Here is a 16,532-nt window from a genome sequence, read left to right on the forward strand (position 1 = left end):
CTGCCAGAAGTCACCATCCTTCTACGGCTGCTTTCTCAGACTTTTCCATTGTTTCTAGTCGAAGGTTTTGCTGTCTGGCCGGTTCTCCAGGAGACCGCTTTTAAACCTGCAGAATGTGGATTCGGCGATGAATGTTTAGACTTCATTGGTTTTTCCGTCTCCTTCGCTTCTTTATTTGGCTATTTATTTAAAGAAACAATATGGCCACTCACCTCAAACAGCAGGTCTTACGTAAGTAAGTGTAGATAAAAGACCCCCCCTCTTTTTAAAAAAAAAAAAAAAACAGCGTAGAACAAAGCAAAAGGCAATGAAAATAATCTTTAATGCAATCGTCAAGGCACTGCGGTCATCCAGTCGCAACCCCAAAGCACCCATCCTGGGTCCCACTAAGACCTCTTGAAATGAGGGTCTTTCCAGGAGAGGGTGAGGGTCCAAATGACTCTTTGAGTGTTTAAGGTTGCAGACCCTTGCTCTGGACCAATGCAGTTTCTGGCAGCCTTTTCAAACTGCACATGAGCCTTTGCCCACCTGTAGTCAAACCAGGGGTGAAATGCTTCCGGTTCAGACCAGATCGCCTGATCCGGTAGCGATGGAGGCGGGTGGTTCGGAGAACCGGTAGCAAAAATCCCTTGCCCCCCCCCCCATTGCCCAGCTGAGCCGCACAATCAACAGAGGCTTTTTTTCTTTTAAAGGCCTCTGACGATCCAAGCTGAGTTGCCTGATTGGCAGAGGCTTTTTTAAAAAGCCTCTGCCGATCAGGCAACTCAGCTTGGATCGTCAGAGGCCTTTAAAAGAAAGAAAGCCTCTGATGATCAGACAACTCAGCTTGGATCGTCAGAGGCCTTTAAAAGAAAAAAAGCCTCTGACGATCAGGCAACTCAGCTGGAATCATCAGAGGCATTTAAAAGAAAAAAAGCCTCTGACGATCAGGCAACTCAGCTGGGATCGTCAGAGGCATTTAAAAGAAAAAAAGCCTCTGACGATCAGGCAACTCACCTGGGATCGTCAGAGGCATTTAAAAGAAAAAAAGCCTCTGACGATCAGGCAACTCACCTGGGATCGTCAGAGGCATTTAAAAGAAAAAAAGCCTCTGACGATCAGGCAACTCAGCTGGGATCGTCAGAGGCATTTAAAAGAAAAAAAGCCTCTGACGATCAGGCAACTCAGCTGGGATCGTCAGAGGCATTTAAAAGAAAAAAAGCCTCTGACGATCAGGCAACTCACCTGGGATCGTCAGAGGCATTTAAAAGAAAAAAAGCCTCTGACGATCAGGCAACTCAGCTGGGATCGTCAGAGGCATTTAAAAGAAAAAAAGCCTCTGACGATCAGGCAACTCAGCTGGGATCGTCAGAGGCATTTAAAAGAAAAAAAGCCTCTGACGATCAGGCAACTCAGCTGGGATCATCAGAGCCTTTTGAAAGCATTTCACCGAAGAGGTTGTAAAATAATGGTTTTAAAAGTTTTTAAAAATTGGCCACGCCCACCCAGTCACATTACCCCCTCCCCTCACTAAGCCACGCCCACAGAACCGGTAGTAACAAATTTTAGATTTCACCGCTGAGTCAAACCGTCTTCTTCCTGCCCCCCCCCCAAGCCTGACTCTTGCCTCCTTGCCTTCCAGAGAAGAGAAGATGACGGCGGCCCGCATCAGGAAGTGCCACAAATGCGCCACCGGCTTGATCAAATCGGAAGGCTGCAACCGCATGTCGTGTCGCTGCGGGGCCCAGATGTGCTACCTCTGCCGAGCTGCCATTAACGGGTACGACCACTTCTGCCAGCACCCTCGTTCCCCGGGAGCCCCGTGTCAAGACTGTGCGAGGTGTTCCCTTTGGACGGACCCCACGGTAAGTGTCTGGGACGCCCCTGTAGGCCTTCCCAAGGTCCTCTGCGCCATCTCAAGGGGGATTGGCCCCACAACTGTCTAGCTGCGGTTAAAAATGCCATTTCTTAGTGCCCTTCACGAGTGGGAGTGGGGGTGTCATCCTCTATCTTGGGAAAACCAGGAAGACCCCCCCCCCCAGGAAGACTCCCGAGAAGTCCAGGGATGCCAAGAGCCGTGGTGGCACAGTGGTCAGACTGCCGGCTGCCTGCAATTTGGCAGTTCAAATCTCACCAGGCTCAAGGTTGACTCAGCCTTCCATCCTTCCGAGGTTGGTAAAATGAGGACCCAGATTGTTGGGGCAAGAGGCTGACTCTGTAAACTGCTTAGAGAGAGCTATAAAGAACTGTGAAGTGGTATATAAGTCTAAGTGCTATTGCCCTTCCTTCCTTCCTTCCTTCCTTCCTTCCTTCCTTCCTTCCTTCCTTCCTTCCTTCCTTCCTTCCTTCCTTCCTTCCTTCATGGTTAGAATACAGTATTTCAGGCTAACTCTGCCCATTGCCTGGAGTTCAATCCTGACTGGCTCAAGGCTGACTCAGCCTTCCATCCTTCCAAGGTGGGTAAAATGAAGACCCAGATTGTTGGGGGCCATAGGCTGACTCTGTAAACCGCTTAGACAGGGCTCTAAAGCACTGTGAAGTGGTATATAAGTCTAAGTACTAAGTGCAAGTGCTCTCTTAGGACCTCTCTGTAGGTCTTTGGTTATTCGGGTTTTCTCCCGCGTAAAATTGGAGGTTTCTTGGCAACGTTTCGATGAAGTCTCATTCGTCATCTTCAGGCTGATGTCTTTGGCTTCGTGCTTCTAGGAGCAATGCTCCTAGAAGATGACGAATGAGACTTCGTCGAAACGTTGCCAAGAAACCTCCAATTTTATGCGGGAGAAAACCCAAATAACCAAAGACCTATATACAAACACCCGCGAAAACCTCAGAAAACACATAGATAGATAGATAGATAGATAGATAGATAGATAGATAGATAGATAGATAGATAGATAGATAGATAGATAGATAGATAGATAGATAGATGATAGATAGATAGATAGATAGATAGATAGATAGATAGATAGATAGATAGATAGATAGATATGACTAAATATTCCCAGTTTCCTCAATTGTTCATCCCAATGATTTAGCCTCCAGACGAAGATTAAAATCTTCGTTGCTCTTTTCTGCACTCTGTCTAAGGTCTCTCTATATATAAGGGAATGTTTAGTCTTGACAAAGAGAAGGACTAGGGATGACATAGCAGTGTTCCGATATCTCAGGGGCTGCCCCAAAGAAGAGGGAGTCAAGCTATTCTCCAAAGCACCCGAAGGCAAGACAAGAAGCAATGGGTGGAAACTCATCAAGGAGAGAAGCAAACTAGAACTCAGGAGAAATTTCCTGACAGTTAGAACAATTAATCAGTGGAACAACTTGCCACCAGAAGTTGAGAATGCTCCAACACTGGAAGTTTTTAAGATGATGTTGGATAACCATTTGTCTGAAGTGATGCAGGGTTTCCTGCCTAAGCAGGGGGTTGGACTAGAAGACCTCCAAGCTCCCTTCCAACTCTGTTATTCTATGTTCTATGAGCTCTCTATCCTGCTGGTGTCCTTTCACCATTTCAACCCTGTCTCTCTCTGCCTTCACTTTTCCCACTTTCTTGGAGAAAGTTGGCTTGGCTCCGTCACCATTTCCCTGTTGCTCTTGAGACGTTCCCTGGTTTAATATGGGACTGATCTTTTTTTTTTATTTTTTAAAGTCCTTGTTCTCCTCCTCCCTCTGAACATCCATACATCATGAAAGCATTTTGAGCTTATTGGGAACAGCTGTGCCCACACATGGAGAGAGAGAGAGAGAGAGAGAGAGGAAAAAAAATGTGGAGTGTGGGGTGGGAGAGATCTATATATGCCTGCATATCAAATTACAGATGGAGGAACGAAGTTCCTATTGACTCATTTGAAACGCCGCTTTTAAATATAAATCCCTCCATCCTGAAATAATTAGCCGGCTACTCTGGCTTGATACAAAAGACTGTAAATATATCTTGCAAGTGAATTTTTTTTTATTTTTTTTGACTTGGAAAGGAATACGTCTGTTGGGGAAGCTTTGGCCATCAAGATTGTCTTGCAGTTTGATTGGGGACTTTACTTTTTACTCTCTATCTGGTCTTCGCAGGATTTTTTTTCCCCCTTTATAGTTTTCTGCACCCGGAGATTTTACAGTCCTGAGCAAAAGTTAGCAACCTGAAGCCTCAGGGGCCGTGAGCAGCCCTTAGATCACGGGTGTCAAACTGGATTTCTTTGAGGGCTAGGTCAGCATTGTAGTTCTCCTCTGCGGGCCTGCTGGGGTGAGGGGAAGGAGACGGGACAGACGCCTCCTGCAGTACCCTGCTGGCCAAAATGGGACGTGGGAGGGCCACACGCACCCCCCCCCCCCCGTGTGCCTTAAATTTGACACCGCTACCTTAGATTCTTCTGGAACTTCTCTTCACGCGTCTTGTTTTTACAAATCGGCAGTACGGAAGGAAGGAAGGAAGGAAGGAAAGAAAGAAAGAAAGAAAGAAAGAAAGAAAGAAAGAAAGAAAGAAAGAAAGAAAGAAAAAAATTTATTTTAGCAGCCTGTTCTGGAGAGAGGAATTTTGGAAGGGGGAAGGGAGGGAGAGAAGGAAGGAAGGAAGGAAGGAAGGAAGGAAGGAAGGAAGGAAGAAAACTTTTTATCTTAGCAGCCCGTTCTGGAGAGAGGAATTTTGGAAGGAGGGAGGGAGAGGAGGAAGGAAAGAAGGAAGGAAGGAAGGAAGGAAGGAAGAAAGAAAGAAAGAAAGAAAGAAAGAAAGAAAGAAAGAAAGAAAGAAAGAAAGAAAGAAAGAAAGAAAGAACTTTTTATCTTTGCAGCCCGTTCTGGAGAGAGGAATTTTGGAAAGGGAGAGAGAGAGAGGAAGAAAGAAAGAAAGAAAGAAAGAAAGAAAGAAAGAAAGAAAGAAAGAAAGAAAGAAAGAAAGAAAGAACTTTTTATCTTTGCAGCCCGTTCTGGAGAGAGGAATTTTGGAAAGGGAGAGAGAGAGAGGAAGAAAGAAAGAAAGAAAGAAAGAAAGAAAGAAAGAAAGAAAGAAAGAAAGAAAGAAAGAAAGAAAGAAAGAAAGAAAGAAAGAAAGAAAGAAAGAAAGAAAGAAAGAAAGAAAGAAAGAAATTTTTATCTTAGCAGCCCGTTCTGGAGAGAGGAATTTTGGAAGGGGAGAGGGAGGGAGAGAAGGAAGGAAGGAAGAGGAAAGAAAAGAAAGAAAGAAAGAAAGAAAGAAAGAAAGAAAGAAAGAAAGAAAGAAAGAAAGAAAGAAAGAAAGAAAGAAAGAAAGAAAGAAAGAAAGAAAGAAAGAAAAAGAAAGAACTTTTTATCTTTGCAGCCCATTCTGGAGAGAGGAATTTTGGAAAGGGAGAGAGAGAGAGGGAGAGAGGAAGGAAGAAAAGAAAGAAAGAAAGAAGGAAGGAAGGAAAGGAAGGAAAGAAAGAAGGAAGGAAAGGAAGGAAGGAAAGAAAGAAAGAAAGAAAGAAGAAAGAAAGAAAGAAAGAAAGAAAGAAAGAAAGAAAGAAAGAAAGAAAGAAAGAAAGAAAGAAAGAAAGAAAGAAAGAAAGAAAAAACTTTTTATCTCAGCAACCCGTCCTGGAGAGAGAGGAATTTTGGAAGGAGTTCCCTTGGCATGGCTGGCTGTACAGCTGATAGCTACAAATCTTCCTTTTTAACATCGTGGCTTGTAACCGCCAGCCCATCGTTCAGCCCCTTTTGTGCCCATGTGCTGCACATTCTCCTCTCCTCAAACATCCCAGAAGCCTTTCAAGTGCGACCTTGAAAAGAGTTGCATCATTGCTGTCGCACGCCAAGAAAGTAACCGCCAGCCATTGCAGCAGACGGAAATAAAAAATGGCGGCCATTCCCTTAACTCCTGTGGCAAGAGAGAAAGGTCGTAAAACGGCGCAAAACTCACTTAACAGCCGTCTCGCTCAGCTGCGGAAAATTTTGGCCTCGGTTGTGGTCATAAATGTAGGATTTCCCATATTAGGACCGAATTCTGACAGGCGTCAGTATGTCTCGGTGAGCAGAGAAAGGTACTTATGCCACCCCGATAGCACCCATACAGATAGTCCTCGGCTTAACGACTGCAATTTTGAGCCCAAACATTTCCGCTGCTAAGTGAGACGGCTGCTAAATGAGTTTTGCCCCCATTTTACGACCTTTCTTGCCATCGTCGCCAAGCGAATCACAGCAGATATTACATGGCTGTTAAATCTGTCAAAAAGTCGCCAAAGGGGATCCGGTGACCCTGGGAACACTGCAACCGTCATAAGTACATGCCAGTTGCCAAGCCTCTGAATTTTGATCACGTGAGCGTGGGGAGGCTGCGACGGCCGTTAAGTGTGAAAAACGGTCATAAGTCACTTTTTCCCCCGGTGCCGTTGCAACTTCGAACGGTCACTAAACGGACTGCTGTAAGTTGAAGACCACTTGCATGCATTTTCTGTGTGTGGACACCTACACAAGTGTGTGTTTAGAGATACGTTTCAATAGGACGAACTTTTACCACTCTACACAGTTCCCCCCATTTTCCATGTGGGGAACGCTGGAGACAACATGATCCTCGGTTGATGGCTGCAAATTGATTCCCAGGCCCGGATTGTGCGAGTTGCGGACTCCTTACGTTGTGATCGAAACGTAAAACGAAAAGCGGTGCTTTTCAAAGACCCACAAAAGTTCCTTATGGTCTAGTGAGAAGCTTGGAAGATCCGTGAGAAATAACATTAGTGACTTAGTGAATCCAGGAACAAGCTTCGGTTGGGCTGAATCACACACACACACACACACACACCATCCTCCTGCCAAAATGCTATTTGGTTCCCATCAGACATTAAAAGGGGGAGAGAAAGGGCTTCGAGAACATTTCCAGACGTCTTTTTATGAAATCCAAATTGGGAAAACTGGCAAGTTTCTAATATCCGTGATGGCGAACCTATGGCACGCGTGCCACAGGTGGCACGCGTAGCCATATCAGTGGGCATGCCAGCTCAGCTCTGGCGCGCATGTGCACCTGATTTTCAGGCCTTTTGGGCCCACCAGAAGTAGGGAAAACAGGCTGTTTTCTGCCTCCGGAGGGCCTGGGGGTAGGTGGGGGAAGGCTGTTTTCGCCCTCCCCAGATGCATAGAGAGGATCTGGAGCCAGGTGACAAAGAAAAACGGGCCAGGAGCAAGGGGGAAGGGGGGATTGGGCGAATCTTCCCTGCCCTCCCCTTCCTGGCACGCGATGGCAAAAAGGTTAGCCATCCCTGTCCTATATCATCTCTGCGTCTCTCTGTGTATATGTGTGCGTGCATATGCAAGCATGTTCAGCCGTGACCGCATGTTTCCTAGGGGTTCCTCCAAACCCAGAAGATTTTTCCACATTACAAGAAAGGGAAAATGCAGGAAGACATTAAAAAGAGAAGAAATGAAAACAAGATGTCCATGGGTTCATTTTTTAATTTTTTTTTAATGGGATGGCCGTTTGTTTCCAACTAGTTCTGCATCTTACATTAGTTTCTTCACCCTTAGCATTCTTCTTATTCTTGTAGCATTGATTCTACATTTAGAATACATATATCATCGTCGTTATTTCGATTTATTGACTTTCGGGGGGGGATAATGGCAAAAGAGAGGATTGATGTGGAATTGATGGCTGGCAAAAAAGAGAGCCAGGAAGTTGATCTTTCCATTCCTCTCTGGACAAGGTACTAATTTTGGTTGGGTGGACAAGCCGAGAATTACTCTATAAAGCCTTAGTAAGACCACACCTAGAATCCTGCATCCAGTTTTGGTCACCACACTATAAAAAAGATGTGGAGACTCTAGAAAGAGTGCGGAGAAGAGCAACCAAGATGATGAGGGGACAGGAGGCTAAAACATACGATGAACGGTTGCAGGAACTGGGCCTGGCTAGTCTAATGAAGAGAAGGGGAGACATGATAGCCGTCTTCCAATACTTGAGGGGCTGCCACAGAGAGGAGGGAGGGTCAAGCTATTTTCCAAAACACCCGAAGGCCAGACGAGGAGCAATGGATGGAAACTGATCAAGGAGAGATTCAGCCTGGAAATAAGGAGAAATTTTCCGACAGTGAGAACCATCAACCCATGGAACAGAAGTTGCCTTCAGAAGTTGTAGGAGCTTCATCATTGGAAGCTTTCAAGAAGAGACTGGACTGCCATTTGTCAGAGATGCGTGTAGGGTCTCCTGCTTGGGCGGGGGGTTGGACTAGATGACCTCCAAGGTCCCTTCTTCCAACTCTGTTAATCTATTAAATCTGACAAGAATGGAGATTGCTCACAAAAGTGCTCCGGGCAGTTGCTCCTCGGGAGAAGACCTCGAGGCATGTTTTGTGGCAAGTGTTGTGGATGAAATTTCAGAAATTGCAAGGGGTAGCGGTGAAATATTTGCAGCCCTGGAGTCAGGGGTTGATCCGCTGTGAACAAATAGCAGCAGACTCGAGTCAAGGTCTCAAAACACATGCGTGCAAAATAAATTAGATTTTTTCCCCCCTTGCAGAAGCTGGAGGGCACCTTCGTTCAGCCTCGCGGATTTTCCTTTTTATATACACGTATAAATTGTAAGCGTATCGACCTATAGCTCTGGTGACAGTTCTGGGTCTCCCTGTCCCTTACAGGAGGACGACGAGAAGATAATCCACGAAATTCAGAAGGAAGCGGAAGAAGAACAAAAGAGGAAGAGCGGAGGTTGGTTGAAACTTGGTGTTGAATGGATAGAAGCAGGGAAGCTGCATTAGGTGGGAATATTTGTCTTTTACCAATAAAGGAGAATATTTGTAGCTCAGGGTTGAAACGAGGGCTCCTTGGCGCTCTCTGAGTTTGATGGCTTTCTTGCAGACATTTCATGACCCCACTAGGTAACCTCATCAGTGCTAGAAGGGAGTATGGTTAGCAGAGTGGAGGGAGGAGGAGGAGGAGTGGTCCTTGGTGCTCTCTGAGCTTGGTGTTTTCTTGCAGATGCTTCATTGCCAAACTAGGTAACATCATCAGTGCAAGAAGGGAGGAGGGTTTGTGGGAAGGAGGAGGAAGAGAAGGAGGAGTGAGAAAGAGAAGGAAGAAGGGAAGAAGTAGAAAGGAGGGGAAGGAGGAAGAGAAGACAGGAGGAGAGAGAAGAGGACTGTAGAGTCTTTATTGATTCCTGAGCTTGGTAGTTTTTTTGCAGATGCTTCATTGCCAAATTAGGTAACATCATCAGTGCAAGAAGGGAGTGGGGTTTGTGGAGAGGAGGAGGAAGAGAAGGAGGAGTGAGAAAGATAAGGAAGAAGGGAAGAAGGAGAAAGGAGGAGAAGGAGGAAGAGAAGACAGGAGGAGGAGGACTGTAGGGTCTTTATTGATTCCTGAGCTTGGTGGTTTTCTTGGAGACGTTTCATGACCCAACTAGATAACTTCATCAGTGCTAGAAGGGAGTATGGTTAGCAGAGGGGAGGGAGGAGGAGGAGGAGGAGGAGGACTGGCGGGGGGTGGTCCTTGGTGCTCTCTGAGCTTGGTTGTATTCCTGCAGACGTTTCATGACCCAGCTAGGGAACATCATCAGTGCTAGTCCATATTTGTCCTTAAAAGACAAACACAGACGTGGCACGCAGGTCGGTCCAAATGAGCTGGATTTACTTCATCCTAATACTAGGAAACCCATTCAAACAGGGCGCCCAGAATTCTTTGTAAAATTGTCACCTTCTTGCCTACCTTCTCTCTCTCTCTCTCTCTCTCTCTCTATATATATATATATATATATATGTTTGTTTGTTTTCTTTTGCAGAAAACAGTTTTAAGCGGATCGGGCCTCCGGCAGAAAAACCCGCAGAGAAGATCCCACGGATCGAAGCCATCCCCAGGCCTGTTCCCCAGAACTTCCACCACCACCACCACCACCATCAAATCCGCCCCTACCCTTTCGGCCACCCGCCTTTCCCTCTCCCTCCGGTGCACCCGCTCTACAACAACCTCGGCCCCATCAACCTGGGCCCCATCCCGGCCCCTTACGTGCCCCCGCTCCCCAACATGAGAGTCAACTACGACTTCCCCCAAATGAACCTTCAGCTGGAGCACAATCTCCCTATGCACTTCGGGCCTCAGCCTCGGCATCGGTTCTGATCCGCTTTTTCGGGAAGGCGCCGTTCCTTTCCGGAACTTGCTGCAGGGAAAGTCCACACACACTGGTTTGTCGATGCTCGCTCTCCCCCCTCCCTCCTTCCCTCCCTCCCCACGAAAGCTACCATCTCCGCCTTGGCTCCTGTTCCTTCCGCCTCCCTGGTTGTCTCCCAGTTCAGAGATCCGTTTTCCCTGCCCTCCGCTAGGCGCAGGGGAGCCCTAGTTTGCAATAAGGGGTTTAATCCCAGCACTGTTTAATTTTTCTCCAGGTGCTCTCAGTGTTTGAGAAGAGGGCTTCCGCAGGAGTGGGGAGGAGGGGACGACAGCATCGCCAAAATATCTCCTTCCATAGCTGTAGGACCTCGCAACACCTCAACCCAAGAAGAGGTTGAAGGTGGCAGAGGAAGAGGAAGAGTTTGGAATATTTGAAACGCTCAGGTGGCAGTTCCCTTCATTCCCAGAACGCCAGGCGTGGCGGGAGGAGGGTCTTCTTAGCTTCCCTCTTCTGCTAGGAAAAGCATGGGACAGATGCCTTTCTTAAGGGGGTCGGGGTCTCCTAAAGCGAGCTGGGGGAGACCCTCGGGGATTTGACAAGCAGCTCAGCGGAACCTTGATTTGGCTACTAACCCTGGAGCCCATGGAGGTTTTTCTCTATTATGCGTGGAAATGAGAGCCCCAGCTGGAGGAAGGGATGACAAACTGACGGAGAGGTCAGAAGTATTGGGGTTCCGTGGAAAGACAGGTGTGCAATTGGGTTTCCGCTTTTTTTCTCTGGCATCAGGTTGCTCCCTCGGCTGGGAGAACTGCCCCTACGCGCCTTGGACCTTCTCCCTTACCTGTGGGAGCACATGGCTCTAAGCTCCCATATGCGTCCTCCAGCTCTTTAAAGCCCAGGTTTGAAGCTAGATGTGTGCTCTCAACATTTCGGTCTTGGGTTCTTCAGCAGAACCGTTTTAAGGGATGGCTTTAGATCAGTGCTCCTCAACCTTTAAGAGGAGGGGACTTCCAACTCCCAGCTGTGGGAATTGGAAGTCCACCCATCTTAAAAGCCCAGAATTCCCAGCCAGCTGCAGGAGTTGGAAGTCCATCCATCCATCCGTCCATCCAACTGATCTACTAAACTAGCGGTCTCCAACCTTGGCAACTTTAAGGCTTGTGGACTTCAACTCCCATCTGGCTGAGGAACTCTAGGAGTTGGAGTCCACAAGCCTTAAAAGTTGCCAAGGTTGGAGACCCCTAGTTTAGTAGATCAGTTGGATGGATGGATGGATGGATGGATGGATGGATGGATGGATGGATGGATGGATAGAACCTGTTCTCCAAATATTCCTGCTTCCCCCCAGATATCCCCTTCCACCTTCAGTACACCTGTACCCCCTTCGGTCCTCCGTGGCTTCCATACCCTCACTGGGAAGAGGTGTGACCTCAAAAACATGCCAGAAAGTTCCTGCGTGATCAGCCAGAGCTTGGAGGACAAGGAAGTGAGCCCCACAGCTGGTTCTCGTGATGATTTCAGGAAGGAAAAACGTCCTTGTCTTCAGAAACAGCTTCCCTTCCCAAACCAGCAGCCACCCACATCAGGTTGATGACCTTTCTTCCGAAGAAGTTTGGCCAGCGAAAGGTCTCTCTGGGCCAGAAGCCTGGAAGCTGAAGAGCCTCTTGCATCTTTGGTGGACGCCAGGTTTGGGGAGGGAGAGGGAAATGTTGCAGAAAATGGCTTTCTCCTCTTCTCCTAAAATCTAAATCCAACGGAGGGAATCTTCCCCACGGTTTCCCTTCGGGGTCTTGGGTCAGGTCAAGCAATAGAATACAAGGGATGGTTTTTGAACCAGGACTAACTCTGTTTGTCGCCCAGATTGCTCCCCTCCCTCCTTACAATTTTTTTTTTTTAATTTACTCCATGAAAAAACCTATATTCCTTGGATGACAGGCATAGCAAAGAGGCCCGTAAATATTGTCATTTCTTCACCCTCCATTAAGTGTGGAAAAGAATCGGGGAACTGCCAGGAAAATGAAGCCGACAGCCGTTTTTCAAGAGTTTCCTCCCTGATTCTAGCTACCTGTTTCCTTTTAAACAATATTATCAAACCGGCTTTTTATGTTTGTTTGTTTTTCCTCCTGGATATCCAAACAGTTGACCTTCTTCTCCCCTTTCCTTCTGGACGTGATCATGCAACTCCCGATTCTTTCCCGATAGGCTTTTCTTTCAAATTATTCTGAAATAAAACCGGGATTGCTTTGAACAGCTGCTCGCTTCCAAGGTAGAGCGCTCGCCACCCAGTGTGCGTAGGTCTACGTGGCCCACCTAATCCCCAATCAATAAGGATCGATCAGACTGATCGATAGATCAGAACGTTCCCCGTGGCAAATTTTGGACCCTTTTCCTTGGTTGAGAAAGTGTGATGGACTCCACGGCGAAAGTGTTGGGAGCAGCTGGGAATTTAATCTGATAGGAGCCATATTTTCCTGAAGTTCTTCCATCCCAAAGTTTTCGGTTGTCTTCCATTCCATGTGTCCCTTGCCATTCTGGCCCCCATCTTAGCCACGTAGATTCAAAATCGTGTTTTTTTCCTTTGCTTTGTTACCGTTCGGCCACGAAAACCAAGCCCACGAAAAAAACATTTAAGCCCAAGCTGATCCGATACTGTTCTTATATGGATCTTATTCAGGTTTTAACATTGGCACCTTAAACTGTTGGCTTCTTTGAGGTAGCAATTGTTGACTTGTCAGTACATCTCTAAAAATATATGTAAAATAATTTTGCTAAAACCCAAAAGGGACCCATTCTCATAGAAGTACTTGAGTTAAGAAAGAATCCTCATTCCTAGGAAATTGAGTTCTTTTGCATCTTAAAGCTGCTTTTTTTTTTAAAAAAAAACATATTCTGGATAGGTTTTGGCTATTTGGGCTAGATTTAAAGTGAGAGTTTGCATCCTTCATTCTTCTCCTACATCATTGAACTACTGATGCAACAATCCCCTTCTTCCTGTGCTTTTGAGTTCCAGAATATTAGCTCAGCTTTTTCTGTTGGGTAAAGGCTGAATTTATTTACTCCTGGTTGTAGAAAACCCAACTCTGCCTCTTAGGTTTCATTTCTGTAAAAACAAGGAGTTTGGAATAAGGTTGCCCATAACAGGTGAGGGGAGAATTCTTTTTATCATTTCACTCAAGAGGTGTCCAGCTTTGCCTACGTTAAAACCTGTGGTCTTCTCCCAGAATTCCCCAGCCAGCCAAGATCCTTACGGAAATGAAATTCTGCGAATGGGGAAGACCACAGGTCTTAAAAGTTGCCCACGTTGGAGAGCCCCTGATTTAACTAGTAATTTCTATTTCCATTCTCCCTACTTGTGGGATAGAAGAAAAGCCCAAATTGTCTCATGCTCACCTTACCTTTCAGTATCTTCTGGAGAACTTCAGCTGGCCCACTCACGGTTTAGAAAAGACAAGTCTGTTTCTTGGACTTTTGTGGGTCGTGTGGCCTTGGGGACTAAGTCTCCCAATTCATTTGAGGAAGAAACAATGGGTTTCTTCCTCAAATGACCCTCCAAAGACCTCCGATTCCCATCGGCTCTTTGCTTTTCTTTCAAAATTACCAACAAGCTTCTCAGAAGAAGAACGAGAGAGACGGCCCAAAACATGCATCTCAATGACGACTTCCAGTTTTGTCAATTCCCATTGAGACGATTATTTGGTCTGATCTGTAGCAGGTAATGTCATACCAAACCCACCTTTTTTTAAAAATAATAATAATAAATAAATCCTTGACTCTTCAAAACTTGAAGATGGGAAGGTGTTTTTGCAAGCATGCCTGCAGAGGTGGTGCAAATAAAACGGGAGTCCAGCTGCAGTCTTAAAAGCCAACTCTGGGTCCTCGGCTGTCCCTTATGAAGACCAGATCCTAACCAAGGGTGTGGCAAAAGAGATTACAAACCAAACCAGCTGCCTTCAGATCTTTTATTTTTCCCTTTCTGGATCGCATACGATCGATCGATTAGTCTGCATGGATGCAGGAGTGACTTTTCCCCCGATTTCCTTTTTTTTTTCCTTTTTTTTTTTTTGTTAGAAAATATGTTTTTTTTTTCTCTTAAACTCCTGGATGTTGTTGGGTTAATCGTCTGCTTGTCTTTTTTTCCCCCCCTCTCTTTTAATCCGAATCTTTCCTGAATCTTTTAAACCAGGGGTCTCCAATCTTGGCAACTTCTAAGTTTTGTGGACTTCAACTCCCAGAATTCCTCAGCCAGCTTTGCTTTGCTGGCCGAGGACTTGTGGGAGTTGAAGTCCACAAGTCTTAAAAAGTTGCCAAGATTGGAGACCACTGGTTTAAACGGACATGCCTACGAGTGGAAAGTTACTTGGGTGGAGAATGGAAATTGTATGGAATTCCATTTTTGAGGGGTGTGGTTTTTTATTGGTAGCTTCTTTTTTTATGTATACATACATATATATATATATATATACAAATATATATACGGTATATAGTATCTATCTCTCCAAAAGCATTCATCTGTTTACGGGTAGACAAGGAGAAGTGTATGGATTTTCCCCTCTTCCCCCCTCTTTTGACATTTTAATAGGTACTTTCTATTATCAACTTTGCAGTGTTGAATTTAACTTGCCTTAAAAGGTGGAGAGAGAAACTTAGCATTTGCACTTAGCAAAAAAAGAGAGAGAGAGTGAGAGAAATTAATTTAAAGGAGCAAAGCCCTATCAACAGGAGAGCTGCATGTTCTACAACTTTGTATAACATAGCTGAAAACTTTAAAAAAAAAAAAAAAGGAAGACCCAAAACCAGGAGAGAGAGAGAGAGAGAGGAAAAAAAAGAATATTTTTCTTTACCTTCTGGTAGGAAACCGTTCTAATCCGCGTGTAAAAAGTTTCTGTATTATATTGTAATTTCGATTTTTTTTGTAATTAAAAAAAAATTTGTGCTCCCTGTTTTTTACGTATCCTGGTTTCCTACGGGAGGATCCGTCATGCCAGATAAGCTCGGTTGCCATTACCTGCAAATCTTCAAATCTCTGCAGTTCGAAAGACGTCACTATCCCTGGGTGAAAATGGTGGAAATTTTATCACAAAAAAAAAGGCGAAACTTTTTGTTTTAAGTGCCGTGGTGGCGCAGTGGTGAGAATGCAGTATTGCAGGCTAATTCTGCCGACTGCCAGGAGTTCGATCCTCACCTGCTCAAGGTTAACTCGGTCTTTCTCCTTCCGAGGTCGGTAAAATGAGGACCCAGATTGTCAGGGGCAACAGGCTGACTCTGTAAACCGCTTAGAGAGGGCTGTAAAAGCACTGTGAAGTGGTATATAAATAAGTGCTATTTCCTTCCTTCCTTCCTTCCTTTCCTTCCTTCCTTCCTTCCTTCCATTAGAATGCAGTATTGCAGGCTGACTCTGCCCCACTGTCAGCAGTTCGATCCTGACCCGCTCAAGGTTGACTCAGCCTTCCGTCCTTCCGAGGTGGGTAAAACGAGGACCCAGATTATTGGGGGCAAGAGGCTGACTCTGTAAACCTCTTAGAGAGGGCTGTAAAATATTGTGAAGCAGTATATAAGTCTTAAGTGCTATTGCTTTTAAACGCTCACTTACACAATGAACACAGGTAATCCTCACCTTACGACCACACTTGACACACACACGCCCAATTTTTGTTGCGAAGTGAGACATTCGTGAAGTGAATTCTGCCCCATTCTACGACCTTTCTTGCCACGCTTGTTAAACGAATCACCGCAGTTGTATTGTTAAGTAACACTCATTTTTAAGTGATTCCGGCATCCCCATTTGACTTGGCTGGTCACAAGGTCGCAAAACGGGGAACGCATCACCTCGGGGACACGGCGACGGTCCTAAGGATGAACCGGTTGGCATGCATCCGAATTCGGATCGCGTGACCGGGGGTGGGGGCAGGGGGGGCTGCCGCGAAGGTCGTAGCGATGGAAAAAGGGGTCCCAAGTCACATTCTTCGGTGCCGTCGTAACTTCAAACGGTCGCTAAACGAAGTTGGGGGACTGCCTGTGGTGATCTTTAATCACTTCGCTGCAAGGATGAGGGAGAGAGGGGAGCCGGGCACGCTCGTCATTTCTGAGCTCCTAATCTGAGATAAAGAGGAAGGGGCATTTGGCGACGACGGGGGGAAATTCACCCCTTAAATGAACGGGCAGCTGCGGGTAGAAAAATGACAAGGATGTCGCAACAGATTAGCTTCGTGTTTCAAACACGAGCGCGCTCAGTGTCACCCTGTCTTCCCAGCCCGGTTGAGGGCCGCCGTTGGAGTTGGCTTTGGGGAATCCGGTAAGCTGATCCTCTGCATAAAATTACCATGCAAATGCTTTTTCTAATCCCCCCACCTCTCCCTCCTTCAGCTTCCGTGAGCGTCTCCCACCCACAAATTCTTCCCTAGCCATCCCTCCTTAGTGACCCATGCTTGACTGGGTCTGTAGCCGTAACGGGTCTCAATTTCGTTTGCTACCGGTTCGCTCGGTGTGCGCAACGCTTCTATGTATGTGCAGAGACATCCGG

At 46.2% G+C, this 16,532-nt stretch overlaps 1 protein-coding gene across 1 annotated transcript in view; it reads left to right on the forward strand.

Annotated features, from left to right (window-relative positions):
• Positions 1–12,109, forward strand: part of RNF216 (ring finger protein 216) — a 75,136-nt gene extending 63,027 nt beyond the window's left edge. Inside the window, exons 15-17 of the mRNA XM_034436573.3 lie at positions 1,622–1,844; positions 8,547–8,616; positions 9,686–12,109. Of these exons, the coding sequence (XP_034292464.2) occupies positions 1,622–1,844; positions 8,547–8,616; positions 9,686–10,020 (628 nt within the window). The 3' untranslated portion in view covers positions 10,021–12,109. The remainder of the gene's footprint in view (positions 1–1,621; positions 1,845–8,546; positions 8,617–9,685) is intronic.
• Positions 12,110–16,532: the final 4,423 nt, after the last annotated feature.

This window comes from Pantherophis guttatus, chromosome 14 (genome assembly GCF_059756535.1).
Source record: "Pantherophis guttatus breed Tessera chromosome 14, ASM5975653v1, whole genome shotgun sequence".
Taxonomy (NCBI): Eukaryota; Metazoa; Chordata; class Lepidosauria; order Squamata; family Colubridae; genus Pantherophis; species Pantherophis guttatus.